The sequence below is a fragment of the Sesamum indicum genome, linkage group LG3 (genome assembly GCF_026168435.1).
Source record: "Sesamum indicum cultivar Baizhima isolate 11 linkage group LG3, ASM2616843v1, whole genome shotgun sequence".
Classification (NCBI taxonomy): domain Eukaryota; kingdom Viridiplantae; phylum Streptophyta; class Magnoliopsida; order Lamiales; family Pedaliaceae; genus Sesamum; species Sesamum indicum.
In genome coordinates this window covers 14,735,736-14,749,377 of record NC_142659.1, presented here as the reverse complement: position 1 = coordinate 14,749,377, position 13,642 = coordinate 14,735,736, and the positions used below count along the sequence as shown (strand labels likewise).

At 44.4% G+C, this 13,642-nt stretch overlaps 3 protein-coding genes across 3 annotated transcripts; all 3 read right to left on the bottom strand.

Moving 5' to 3' along the window:
- Window positions 1-8,005: 8,005 nt before the first annotated feature.
- LOC148788693 (uncharacterized) lies at window positions 8,006-8,635 on the bottom strand. Its single transcript, XM_088878097.1, has 2 exons — window positions 8,390-8,635; window positions 8,006-8,260 (listed from the first exon to the last, which is right to left on the bottom strand). Exons 1-2 carry the CDS (start codon window positions 8,633-8,635, stop codon window positions 8,006-8,008), a joined length of 501 nt encoding a protein of 166 aa, XP_088734223.1.
- A 250-nt stretch (window positions 8,636-8,885) lies between these two features.
- LOC148788692 (uncharacterized) lies at window positions 8,886-9,782 on the bottom strand. Its single transcript, XM_088878096.1, has one exon. The coding sequence runs from the start codon at window positions 9,780-9,782 to the stop codon at window positions 8,886-8,888; it is 897 nt and encodes a 298-aa protein (XP_088734222.1).
- Window positions 9,783-11,236: 1,454 nt separating this feature from the next.
- Window positions 11,237-11,836, bottom strand: LOC105157596 (uncharacterized). Its single transcript, XM_011074007.1, has one exon. The coding sequence runs from the start codon at window positions 11,834-11,836 to the stop codon at window positions 11,237-11,239; it is 600 nt and encodes a 199-aa protein (XP_011072309.1).
- Between the last annotated feature and the right edge of the window lie 1,806 nt (window positions 11,837-13,642).

Genomic DNA, 13,642 nt, shown 5'->3' with positions numbered 1-13,642 from the left:
CTTTGCAAATGCCTGAAAATGAGCAAATAATGAGTGCTTTATTGCTAAACCTTAATTGACTGGAGGGCTACTTTTTAGTTTCTTTTTTCTTGCAACTAAGAAGCCACGCGTGATTGTATTTGACGGCAAAATGACTAATGCACTTTTTCTTTGCTTTGGTCGTGTTCTGTGCATTACTTAAGTCATAATCTTATATTTATACTAGAAAGAAAACAATAATAACGATGCAAATTCTTAACAAAAAAGAAATGATCAGTTTCAAAATATGAAAATGAACATTGACAAGATTTAAGCTTGATGTAGGTCGCACAAAATTTGGATCGGGTCGCAAAGTTGGATCCCGAGGTCGGGTCGCTTGATCCTTCTTTCGAGCTACCTGTTAGTGGATCCTGAGAACACAGCAAACGTGAGACTAGCTGAGTAGCCCTCGGCGATGGCCCTCTGATGCTTAAGTTAGAAAAGTGGGGTCGAAAAGATGAGATCGAAGATCACTGTGGTCGAACTAAATCAGAAAATGGCGGTAAAATAGAAATAAAAACCTCTCTTGAATAATCATAAATGAAACTATTTATAACCGTACGGTACCATCTGGGAGAGCGACACGTGTCTCCACTGAGATGCTGTCACGTCATCCCAACCCAAGGGCCTTCCTTAGAGATGACTTAGTCCCTGGTCAAAATTGGTCAAAATAGTCAAAATAGTCAACTATGAATATATAAATGCTTTAAAAAAGCAGGGGTATTTAGGTAATTTGATAATCTCTCTCATCATTACTCCCCCACTTCTCTTAGTGTCATTAATGACACTAAGGGAAGTGAACAGGCGTTTTGTCAGATGGAGGGATCCAAACCGTCAGCTGTTGCCCACGTGTCATCATCCGGTAATGTGTGGAAGGGTGCGCTGCCTCAGATATTCCTCTATATATAGTCCCCTCTTTGAACTTCCTTGACCGCCCCTACCAGCTAATCGCATTCGATCTCCCCTTGCAAGCTACTTTCTCCTCTTTCTAGTTACTCTTCATTCCCTTCTTATTCCAGCTTTCAATATCATGTCTTCTAGGTCCAAGAGTCTCTCTATCCCTGTGTATGCATCTGAGTCTGCATCGAGCTCCATTTCGAGCTCAATGTTGGGATCGTCAGCGACCTCCCCAAGGGAGACGGCTGGTACTTCCCGCGATCCCGCTTCTTCTATTCTTGCCCCTCATTCTAATCTCCCTGAAGGAACCGCTGATTCTGATGAGGTCCCTATTTTTAAAAAATATACTAACATGATGCAACAAAAACTGTGGTTAGGGATTGTAAGCATCATTAAAACTACTCCTGTGCAATTAAAAAGAAGATATAATATTCCTGTTGATTATGATGTCATGATTCCTCGTTCTTTTGATCGCATGCATCAACCCCCAGAGGGCTATTGTGCATTGTCCACTCTCCACTTAGATACAGGATTGCGATTTCCGTTACCCCACGAAGTGAATAATATCCTTGTCCGTCCAGGCGTCTGTCCCATGCAATTATCCCCCAATTCTATTAGCCACATACTTCTTTTCATTATCGTCATGAAACACCTTGATCTACCCCCTACCTTTAATAATTTCTGGTCACTGTACAATATCACCGCTTCCAAAATATCGGGAGAAACTGGGTGGTTCTATCTAACCACACGTAAGGACTGTCGTTATCTGGACGACCTAAGGTTTAATGTCGGTCCTTGGCGTGATAGGTATATCTTTCTTCGACCTCCACCTGGTAAATCTTGGGACTTTTACCTGGGTTGGTGTGAGTCTAAACCCAAAACCTAAAACTTATGGGGAGGGGTTTGAAAGCGACCTCATCAACTACATAACACTGTTTTGGTACCTTCCAAAAGTACTACTACAGGAGAAAGTGTTGAAGCTCGCGGGCCTCTCCCCTGCTACTATTCCATTCAAAGGCTCATTAAGTGATTTCAGAAGTCTCATTCTTTTGTTTCTTATTCCCTTAAGCGATCTTCTAACTGACTCCTTTGCAGAATCTGAAATCATGCTTGCCAGAATCGCGAACAAAGCCAGAGCTAAAAAGGGAACACTACCAACTTCCTTTGACCGCGAACTACAGCGTGCTACAACTGCTGCGAAAGGAAAAACCAAAGAACCTGCAGTAACTCCTACTCCATCACCAGCAATCGCCACAGCTTCTGACCAACCGACCTCTCCGATTGAAGTGGGGGATCATACATCCAACATACAAATAGAGGTGGTTGAGGTCTCCGACGATCGTGACCTCAAGAGGAAGAGAGGCAAGAAGAAGGCGACCTCTACAGCAGAACGCACAGAGAGCAAGAGCGATCCCTCTTCCAGAACAGCTAGGCAAGGTAGGCTAGAGGCCAAGCTCGCTGCTGACAGAGCCACTGAACCCAAAAACCGCCGAAGGTTTGCCGCCTTCCAAGAAGTGTGGCAACAAACAAGGGACGAGCGATCTCCCTCTGCCCGGGTCGTTGAAATGTCTAGAGAGAAATAGGTCCCCGATTGGAAGATCTCAAAAAATACCAGTGTTATGCAGACCTTAGCTGGACATGATTCCTGGGAAATCTATAGGGCTACTTGCCTCGAACGGGATCAAGTCATTCTTGCCCAAACTTCACATACATCTATCGAGAAGCACTTCGCGCACAACATAACCCAGGTAACTAACGATCTCATCACTCATGAACTGACTTCTCATTCCCCAGCTAATTCTCTTCCTTTCTTTGATAGGCCATGGCCTTTGCCCATAATCTCTCTCCCCAATGCTCGATGTGGAGACATGACAAGGTTGTTGCAGAGGCAAGAGCTTTGGAGATGGAGAAGAAAATTTTGGAGCAACAATCGCTGATTGAGTCCCTGCAATCTGATGCTCGAGAGAAAATGGAACTTGCTTCTAAACTTAAAATTTCCGAGAAGAAATTGGAAGAAGTGAGGTCCACGGCCCAAAGCAATCATGAAGCTGCCTTTGAATCGGGCAGAGAGCAGAGTTTAACTGAAGGCCGCACCCAATTTCTACAGAGCTAGGAGCATAAAGAGATGCTAGATCGAGCTCGTCTGAATGGTGCTCGCGATTTTCTAAAGTCTTGAACTTTCAACGAGGCCGTGGAGAATCAAGCATCAGAGTTCCCAAAACCTAAAACTTATGCGGAGGGGTTCGAAAGCGACCTCATCAACTACATAACGCTGTTTTGGTACCTTCCAAAAGTACTACTACAGGAGAAATTGTTGAAGCTCGCGGGCCTCTCCCCTACTCCTATTCGAGTCAAAGACTCATTAGGTGATTTCAGAAGTCTCATTCTTTTGTTTCTTATTCCCTTAAGCGATCTTCTAACTGACTCCTTTGCAGAATCTGAAATCATGCTTGCCAGAATCGCGAACAAAGCCAGAGCTAAGAAGGGAACACTACCTCCTTCTGTTGACCGCAAACTAAAGCGTACTGCAGCTGCTGCGAAAGGAAAAACCAAAGAACCTGCAGTAACTCCTACTACATCACCAGCAACCGCCACAGCTTCTGACCAACCGACCTCTCCGATTGAAGTGGGGGATCATACATCCAACATACAACTCGAGGTGGTTGAGGTCTCTGAGGATCATGGCCTCAAGAGGAAGAGAGGCAAGAAGAAGGCGACCTCTACAGCAAAACCCAGATAAAGCAAGAGCGATCCCTCTTCTAGAACAGCTAGGCAAGGTAGGCTAGAGGCCAAGCTCGCTGCTGACCGAGCCGCCGAACCCAAAAACTGCCGAAGGTTTGCCGCCTTCCAAGAAGTGTGGCAACAAACAAGAGACGAGTGATCTCCCTCTGCCCGGGTCGCTGAAATATCTGGAGAGACGGTCCCCGATTGGAAGATCTCAAAAAATAGCAATGTTCTTCGGACCTTAGCTGGACAGGATTCCTGGGAAATCTATAGGGCTGCTTGCCTCGAACGGGATCAGGTCATTCTTGCCCTAACATCACATACATCTATCGAGAAGAACTTCGCGCACAACATAACCCAAGTAACTAACGATCTCATCACTCATGAACCGACTCCTCATTCCCCAACTAATTCTCTTTCTTTCTTTGATAGGCCATGGCCTTTGCCCATAATCTCTCTCTCCAATGCTCGATGTGGAGACATGACAAGGTTGTTGCAGAGGCAAGAGCTTTGGTGATGGAGAAGAAAATTTTGGAGCAACAATCGCTGATTGAGTCCCTGCAATTTGATACTCGAGAGAAAATGGAACTTGCTTCCAAACTTAAAATTTCCGAGAAGGAATTGGAAGAAGTGAGGTCCACGGCCCAAAGCGATCGTGAAGCTGCCTTTGAATCGAGCATAGAGCAGGGTTTAACTGAAGGGCGCACCCAATTTCTACAGAGCGAGGAGCATAAAGTGATGCTAGATCAAGCTCGTCTGAATGGTGCTCGCGATTTTCTGAAGTCTCGAACTTTCAAGGAGGCCTAGGAGAATCAAGCATCAGAGTTCCTAATACCTAAAACTTATGGCGAGGGGTTCGAGAGCGACCTCATCAACTACATAACGCTGTTTTGGTACCTTCCAAAAGTACTACTACAGGAGAAAGTGTTGAAGCTCGCGGGCCTCTCCTCTGCTCCTATTCTAGTCAAAGGCTCATTAGGTGATTTCAGAAATCTCATTCTTTTGTTTCTTATTCCCTTAAGCGATCTTCTAACTGACTCCTTTGCAGAATCTAAAATCATGCTTGCCAGAATCGCGAACAAAGCCAGAGCTAAGAAGAGAACACTACCTCCTTCCGTTGACCGCAAAGTAAAGCGTACTGCAGCTGCTGCGAAAGGAAAAACCAAAGAACCTGCAGTAACTCCTACTACATCACCAGCAACCGCCACAGCTTCTGACCAACCGGCCTCTCCGATTGAAGTGGGGGATCATACATCCAACATACAACTCGAGGTGGTTGAGGTCTCTGAGGATCATGGCCTCAAGAGGAAGAGAGGCAAGAAGATGGCGACCTCTACAGCAAAACCCAGATAGAGCAAGAGCGATCCCTCTTCTAGAACAGCTAGGCAAGGTAGGCTAGAGCCCAAGCTCGCTGCTGACCGAGCCGCTGAACCCAAAAACTGCCGAAGGTTTGCCGCCTTCCAAGAAGTGTGGCAACAAACAAGAGACGAGCGATCTCCCTCTGCCCGGGTCGCTGAAATATCTGGAGAGACGGTCCCCGATTGGAAGATCTCAAACAATAGCAGTGTTCTTCGGACCTTAGCTGGACAGGATTCCTGGAAAATCTATAGGGCTGCTTGCCTCGAACGGGATCAGGTCATTCTTGCCCAAACTTCACATACATCTATCGAGAAGAACTTCGCGCACAACATAACCCAAGTAACTAACGATCTCATCACTCATGAACTGACTTCTCATTCCCCAACTAATTCTCTTCCTTTCTTTTATAGGCCATGGCCTTTGCCCATAATCTCTCTCTCGAATGCTCGATGTGGAGACATGACAAGGTTGTTGCAGAGGCAAGAGCTTTGGTGGTGGAGAAGAAAATTTTGGAGCAACAATCGCTGATTGAGTCCCTGCAATCTGATGCTCGAGAGAAAATGGAACTTGCTTCCAAACTTAAAATTTACGAGAAGGAATTGGAAGAAGTGAGGTCCACGGCCCAAAGCGATCGTGAAGCTGCCTTTGAATCGAGCATAGAGCAGGGTTTAACTGAAGGCCGCACCCAATTTCTACAGAGCGAGGAGCATAAAGTGATGCTAGATCGAGCTCGTCTGAATAGTGCTCGCGATTTTCTGAAATCTCGAACTTTCAAGGAGGCCTAGGAGAATCAAGCATCAGAGTTCCTAATACCTAAAACTTATGGGGAGGGGTTCGAGAGCGACCTCATCAACTACATAACGCTGTTTTGGTACCTCCTTCCGTTGACCGCAAACTAAAGCGTACTGCAGCTACTGCAAAAGGAAAAACCAAAGAACCTGCAGTAACTCCTGCTCCATCACCAGCAACCGCCACAGCTTCTGACCAACCGACCTCTCCAATTGAAGTGGGGGATCATACATCCAACATACAACTAGAGGTGGTTGAGGTCTCCGAGGATCGTGGCCTCAAGAGGATGAGAGGCAAGAAGAAGGCGACCTCTACAGCAGAACCCATAGAGAGCAAGAGCGATCCCTCTTCTAGAACAGCTAGGCAAGGTAGGCTAGAGGCCAAGCTCGCTGCTGACAGAGCCGCCGAACCCGAAAATCGCCGAAGGTTTGCCGCCTTCCAAGAAGTGTGGCAACAAACAAGGCACGAGCAATCTCCCTCTGCGCAGGTCGCTGAAATGTCTAGAGAGAAATAGGTCCCCGATTGGAAGATCTTAAAAAATATCAGTGTTCTGCGGACCCTAGCTGGACACGATTCCTAGGAAATCTATAGGGTTGCTTGCCCCGAACGGGATCAGGTCATTCTTGCCCAAACTTCACATACATCTATCGAGAAACACTTTGCGCACAACATAACCCAAGTAACTAACGATTTCATCACTCATGAATTGACTTCTCATTCCCCAGCTAATTCTCTTCCTTTCTTTGATAGGCCATGGCATTTGCCCATAATCTCTCTTTCCAATGCTTGATTTGGAGACATGACAAGGTTGTTGCAGAGGCAAGAGCTTTGGAGATGGAGAAGAAAATTTTGGAGCAACAATCGCTGATTGAGTCCCTGCAATCTGATGCTCGAGAGAAAATGGAACTTTCTTCCAAACTTAAAATTTCCGAGAAGGAATTGGAAGAAGTGAGGTCCACGGCCCAAAGCGATCGTGAAGCTGCCTTTGAATCGGGCAAAGAGCAGGGTTTAACTGAAGGCCGCACCCAATTTCTACAGAGCGAGGAGCATAAAGAGATGCTAGATCGAGCTCGTTTGAATGGTGCTCGCGATTTTCTTAAGTCTCGAACTTTCAAGGAGGCCGTGGAGAATCAAGCATTAGAGTTCATGTTCGAGGGATCCGAGAAGTGCCAAGGCCATATCCAGAAACTCAACGGGTTTGCACAAGGTATTGACCTTGATCAGCTAGATATATCCCTGGATAAAAATCTCGAGCCGTACCTCTCTGGTCAAGCACCTGAAGATGATTTTCCTGAATTTGCACCTTTAATGGATGAACTACCATCTCCACATTCATAGATGTTGGATTAGAAACTTCTTTTTGTAATTCACTGCTAGCTGACTTTCTTTTGTACTTGAATTATGATGCCTGATATGGTGAAGTAGGGATCAACTCCCTTTTTTGTATATGAAGCTGTGATTGTCAATACCAAATATTTTGTTCAACTGACCTTCAAGCAACCGGAATTATCTCTTCATTTCCAAATCGTCCGACTATTAGATTGCTTTACTTCGTGTAAAACTAGGAGGGTTCCTTCCAAGATCGCTTAATTAAATTTGAAGTTAAGACACCATGATCTTTGCCAGATTGCTTCATAAATATTTTTCCTGATAGAAGTCCTACAATCTTTTTCAGATTGCTTAGTGAACCTTTTTCAGGTTAGAAATCCCGCAATCTTTTTCAGATTGCTTAGTGGACCTTTTTAAGGTTAGCTTTGAAAATAAAATAGAATTGTACATGCGAAATAACCTTTTTTCAGGTCGTCTTTTTTAGACATTATTACGGTGTCTTTTTCAGACAATTTCAAGCCTTTTTCAGGCAAGACCTTAGTAGGTCGCATACGTTCATCATCTAGGCATAAAATTTCTTCAAATTATGCACATTCCATGGCCGCGCAGGTTCTTCCCTTCTATGTCTTATAGAATGTATGTTCCTTTCCGTCTGATCTCTACTACTTTGTATGGACCTTTCCATGTTGAATCAAGCTTTCCAATATGCTTTGACACTTCCACTCTCTTCAACACCAAGTCGCCAACCTGAAAACTCCTCGGTCGCACTTTTCGATTATAATTTCTGGTCATCATGCTCTTATATCTCAAGATCTTAGCATACGCGCGATCTCTACCTTCCTCAATTACTGTAAGGTCGAATGACCGCTCATGAGAGTTTCCCTCTGATTCATACTGGGCGACTCGGGGCAGTCTCCTCTCCTATTTTCGCAGGGATAACAGCTTCACTACCGTAGACCAAACAAAAGGGAGTCTCACCAGTAGCTGTTCGTGGGGTCGTTCGATATGCCCAGAGCACTCCCGGCAATTCTTCGACCCACGCCCCCTTTGCTCCTTCTAGCCTGGTCTTTAAATACTGCAACAATGTTCGGTTCGTGATTTCAACTTGCCCATTCGCTTGAGGGTTCGCGACCGCTGTAAAGTTCTGTTGAATTTTCAACACCTTACACCATGCTATGATCTTCTTGTCTTGGAATTGAATTCCATTGTCTGATACCAGGACCCGTGGGATCCCGAACCTGCATATAATATTTTTTCAAATAAAATTGATTACCTCTTTTTCAGAGATTTTTGCCAAAGCTTCAGCTTCTACCCACTTGGAAAAGTATTCAACAGAAACAATTAAGAACTTTTTCTGGGCCACTGCCTGAGTAAACGGACCAACAATGTCTATTCCCCATTGGTCAAAAGGACATGTGACCTTCAATGGCTCTAATAGGGTCGTAGGGGAATGCAGCAATCCTGCATACTTCAGGCAACTTTCACATTTCTTGGTAAATTCCTTCGCATCTTCCACCATAGTGGGCCAAAAATAGCCTTACCTAAAGATCTTCTGGGCCAACGATCTTCCCCCTGAATGGTTTCCACAGCTGCCTTCATGTATTTCTTTCATCACATACTGCGACCTCTCACCATCCAAATACTTCAACAAAATGCCCTCGGGAGTTCTCTTGTATAGTTCATCTCCAAGCATCATGAAACGATTAGCCTTAAACTATAGCCTCCTTGCTGCAATCGGATCACTAGGGAATTCCCCATTTTTCAAGGTATCAAATGAAGGGTGTTTTCCAAGAATCTGCAACTTCGACCGCATGAACGACCTTTTCATCTATCACTGGGAGTGATTTTACCATAACAGTAATTTTTCTCTCCTTGACTCCTTCCACTAGTGATCCAAATTTCGACAAAGCATCCGCTCGTGCATTTTCGTCCCTTCGGATCTGGTTAATGGTACATCTATCAAATTTTTCCATCATCTCCTTCACCTTCGCCAAATATTGCATCATGGACCACTCTCGCGTCTCATAAGTGCCATGTACCTGCATCGCGACCAATTGTGAGTCCGTATAAACATCTACCTGTCTTATACCTCCATCCCATGCCGTCTGCAATCCTTGGATTAGAGCTTCATATTCAGCTTCATTATTGGTTGTCAAAAAATTAAGCCTTACAACGATCTCGATCTCAACGCCATTCGGGCCCTGTATACAGATTCCAGCTCCCCCATTCTTTGAGGTCAACGACCCATCAACATGTAGTAGCCATCTCTCATCTTTTTCTAGTTGCTCACCAGTGAGCTCGATCAAAAAATCAACAAACACTTGTGCTTTGACTGCACTCCTCGTTTGAAATTCTATGTCAAATTCTCCCAACTCGACTGCCCACTTGACCATCCTACCTGACGTGTCTAGTCTCGACATAACCTGCTTCAATGGATGGTTAGTCAGTACAACAATAGGATAAGATTGGAAGTAAGGTCGTAGCTTCCTCACAGTCGTAACCAAAGCCAACGCAAGTTTCTCGATCTGGATATACTTCTTCTCTGCCCCTTGCAACATTTTTCTCACATAATAAACGGGGCTATGCTTTCCATCTTCTCGAACCAACACCGAGCTAACAGCATTATCTGAAACTGCTAAATATACATACAATCTCTCTCCAATCATGGGATTATAGAGTAGGGGGTAGTCAAATACAATTTTAGCTCCTAAAGAGCTCTCTCACACTCATCATTCCATTCGAAGTCATTAACCTTCCGCAAAACCTTAAAGAAAGGTAAATTTCGATCAGCTAACCTGATAATGAAGCGATTCAATGAAGCGACCTTCCCCGTCGACTTCTGCATTTCCTTTATCGATCTCGGCGATCCCAACTGCATGATCGCTTTTATCTTTTTAGGATTCGCCTCTATTCCTCGTTCACTGACCATATAGCCCAAAAACTTACCCCCTCGGACCCCGAAGGTACATTTAGCTAGATTCAACTTCATCCCATAGGATCGCATGACACTGAAAGCTGTTCGCAAGTGCGCCAAATGATCACATTCTTGTTTGCTTTTTACCAACATGTCATCTACATACACCTCCATCGTGCTCCCTATGTGGTCCTTGAACATTCGATTAACCAGCCTCTGTTAGGTCGCACCCGCGTTCTTCAATCCGAAAGGCATAACATTGTAACAATAAATTTTTTTCTCTGTCACGAACGCAGTTTTTTCTGCATCCTCTTTTGCCATAAAAATTTGGTGATAACCCTGGTACGCATCCATCATGCTGAACAACACGCACCCTGCAGTTGAGTCGACCAAAAGATCGATCCTTGGGAGCGGGTACGGGTCCTTTGGGCACGCTTTATTGAGATCGGTAAAATCCATGCACATTCTCTATTTTTCCGCAGCTTTAGGAACAATGACCACATTCGAGAGCCAAATCGTATACTGGATCTCCCTTACGAACCCGGCCTGCAGCAACTTCCTAACATCCCCTTCTATGATCTTGTTTCGCTCGACCCCGAACATCCTCTTCTTTTGTTTCACCGGTTTAACGTGCGGATCAATATTCAGTCTATATACAATTACCTCAGGGTCTATACCTTGAAAATCCGAGGGACTCCATGCAAACAAGTCGTTGTTTCTCCTCAAGAAATCAATCATCAACGTCTCTATCTTCGTCGCCATTTGAGACCCGATTCGGATCGTCTTTTGAAAGTCCCCTGAAATCAACTCCACTTCCTTGTATTCCTCTGACGCTTTGAGCCTTTCCATCTTTCCCCGCTTCACCTCCTCGCTTTGGCTCATTTCTTCCTTCCTCTTCTCTTTCTTCGTTGTCTCTCCTTGTTTAATGGCCAAGTTATAGCACTGCCTGGCCGTTCGCTAATCGCACTTCACCTCCCCTATTCCTTGTGTTGTAGGGAACTTCATCTTTAGATGATACGTCGACACCACTGCCTTAAATTTATTCAGTTCCGATCGCCTCAATACTACATTGTATGCAAATGGGTTGTCGACTACCAAAAATTGAATCATACACGTCTTCCTTCTGGGTTCCTCTCCTAAAGAAACTGGTAGATCCATCACACCTTTAGGCACGACCTCACTACCCCCGAACCCAACTAAGGGTGTTCAAACTAGCTTCAGCTTTATGTTCCCCAACTCCATCTTTATGAGAACATCAATAAAAATAATGTCAACTGAACTGCCATTATCTATCAACACTTCATGTACCTGATAATTTGCTATATCCATCTTGATGACTATTGGGTCATTCTGGTCGAGAACACCAGAACTCAAATCTCTATCACCAAAGACAATGTCTTCCTGCGACTCCACATGCATCTTCTGCTCTCCATATCTGAATCTGCTTTCTCTAGCATGTCTTTTCCTCGCCCTTGATGAATCTTCGTTCGTCGGACCATCCGAAATAGTATGAATAACCCCATTCGTAGGTGTGTTGTCCCGAGCTAAACTTTTTCCAGCATCCTCCTTTTGATGTCGCTCGCGACTCCTTGATCTACTACGATCTCCTGCTTCAATCCTCCTGTCGATCAAGTGTTTGAAGTATCCTTGTCTTTTAAGCCTTTCGATCTCATCTTTCAATTGGTAACAATCTTCTGTGTTGTGACCCTTGTCTTTGTGGAACTTGCAATACTTATTAGAATTTTTCTTCGCAAGTGTATCACGCATCTTACCTGGCCACTGCAGGAGACCTTCCTTTTCCACCATTGTCATCACTCTTTCTCTAGTCGTAGTCAAGGGAGTGTACCTGTGATACCTGGGCTAGTATGGTCCTCTCCGTTCTCGATCTTTTTCAGATTGCTGCTTTCCGTCTCTCGATCGTTCACCCTTCTATTGCCTTGGGTCCCTTGTCCACTCATTATCCTTCATGGCATTCATTTCTTCCTCATCTATGTATTTCTGTGCCATCTCCATTAATTGCTCCGTCCCTGCTGGCGGGTCTCAAGCCAGTGCCGATGCGAACGGGCCCTTCTTCAGACCATGTATCAGAATGCTCACCATCATGTCAATTCGCAAGTCCTACACCTCCAATACTTCGTTATTAAATCTTCCCAAAAAATTCTTTAACATCTCATCTCCCTTTGCCTGATCGTAATGAGATGAATGGCCGACCTCTTCGCTTTCCTTTTTACTGGCAAAATAAAAAGAAAGTTTATGAATTAACTGCTCATATGAATCAATCGTTCCACTTCCCAAGCTCATAAACCACTCCTGAGCCTTTCCTTTCAAAGTAGTTACGAATAACTTCGCCTTGATCGGATCGGTCTGGCCATATAAGTTCATGACCAGATCAAATGCTACCACATGTTCCCTAGGATCCGTGCTCCCATCGTACTTGGGAAGATCCGAGAATCGAAAGCTGTTGTCCACCACCTCCAGCAAGATCCGATTAGTAAAAGGTGAACTCCTGTTTTGAGAAACAATCTCTCCCCTTTTCTTCAGCTCCTCTATTTGCTTTCCCAACTTCTCTATCTGCTTGCTAACACTATCCACGTCTGCTCGTGAGATTCCCGGCTGTCTAGTGACTTCTTTTACTGGTCACCTCATTTGACAAGGTTCTCTCGGGGCCTTTTTCAGGCACCATCGAGACCTCTCTCCTTTGCTCTGTTTCCATTTCCTGGAATAATTGTCTCCTAACCCCTTCTCTAGCTGGGGTACCGTTCTGCGTTCATACTCCACAATAGCCTTCTTGCTTGCCTCTTCGATCATTCGTTGCAATTCTTCTTTCATCACCTGTATCATTCGTTCCTCCTCTCTCCCCTGAGTTTCCTCCATCTGTTGATCTCGTCGAGATGACCCTCCATTTCTAGTTCGTTCTCAAATTCCCACAGACGGCGCCAAATGATGTAGGTCGCACAAAATCTGGATCGGGTCGCAGAGTTGGATCCCGAGGTCAGGTCGCTTGATCCTTCTTTCGAGCTATTTGTTAGTGGATCCAGAGAACACAACAAACGTGAGACTAGCCGAGTAGCCCTCGGCGATGGCCCTCCGATGTTTAAGTTAGAAAAGTGGGGTCAAAAAGATGAGATTGAAGATAACTGTGGTCGAACTAGATCAGAAAATGGCGGTAAAATAGTAATAAATACCTCTCTTGAATAATCATAAATGAGACTATTTATAACCGTACGGTACCGTCTGGGAGAGCGACACGTGTCTCCACTGAGATACTGCCACGTCATCCCAATCCAAGGGCCTTCTTTAGAAATGACTTATTTCCTGGTGAAAATTGGTCAAAATAGTCAAAATAATCAACTGTGAATATATAAATACTTTAAAAAAGCAGGGGTATTAGGTAATTTGATAATCTCTCTCATCAAAGCTTATACTGCTGATAATTGCTCATATTAAAATGAACATATTTGAGTTGGTGCATGACATTTAGACTTGGTTAATTTGCATTATTATAGATAGTGAAAGTGATCATTGGTTCATATTATGGCTTAATTTCTATTGTTATTTGTGTATATTGTGATTTAATTTTTGCTATTCTTGATTTGGGGTTCAGATATAATT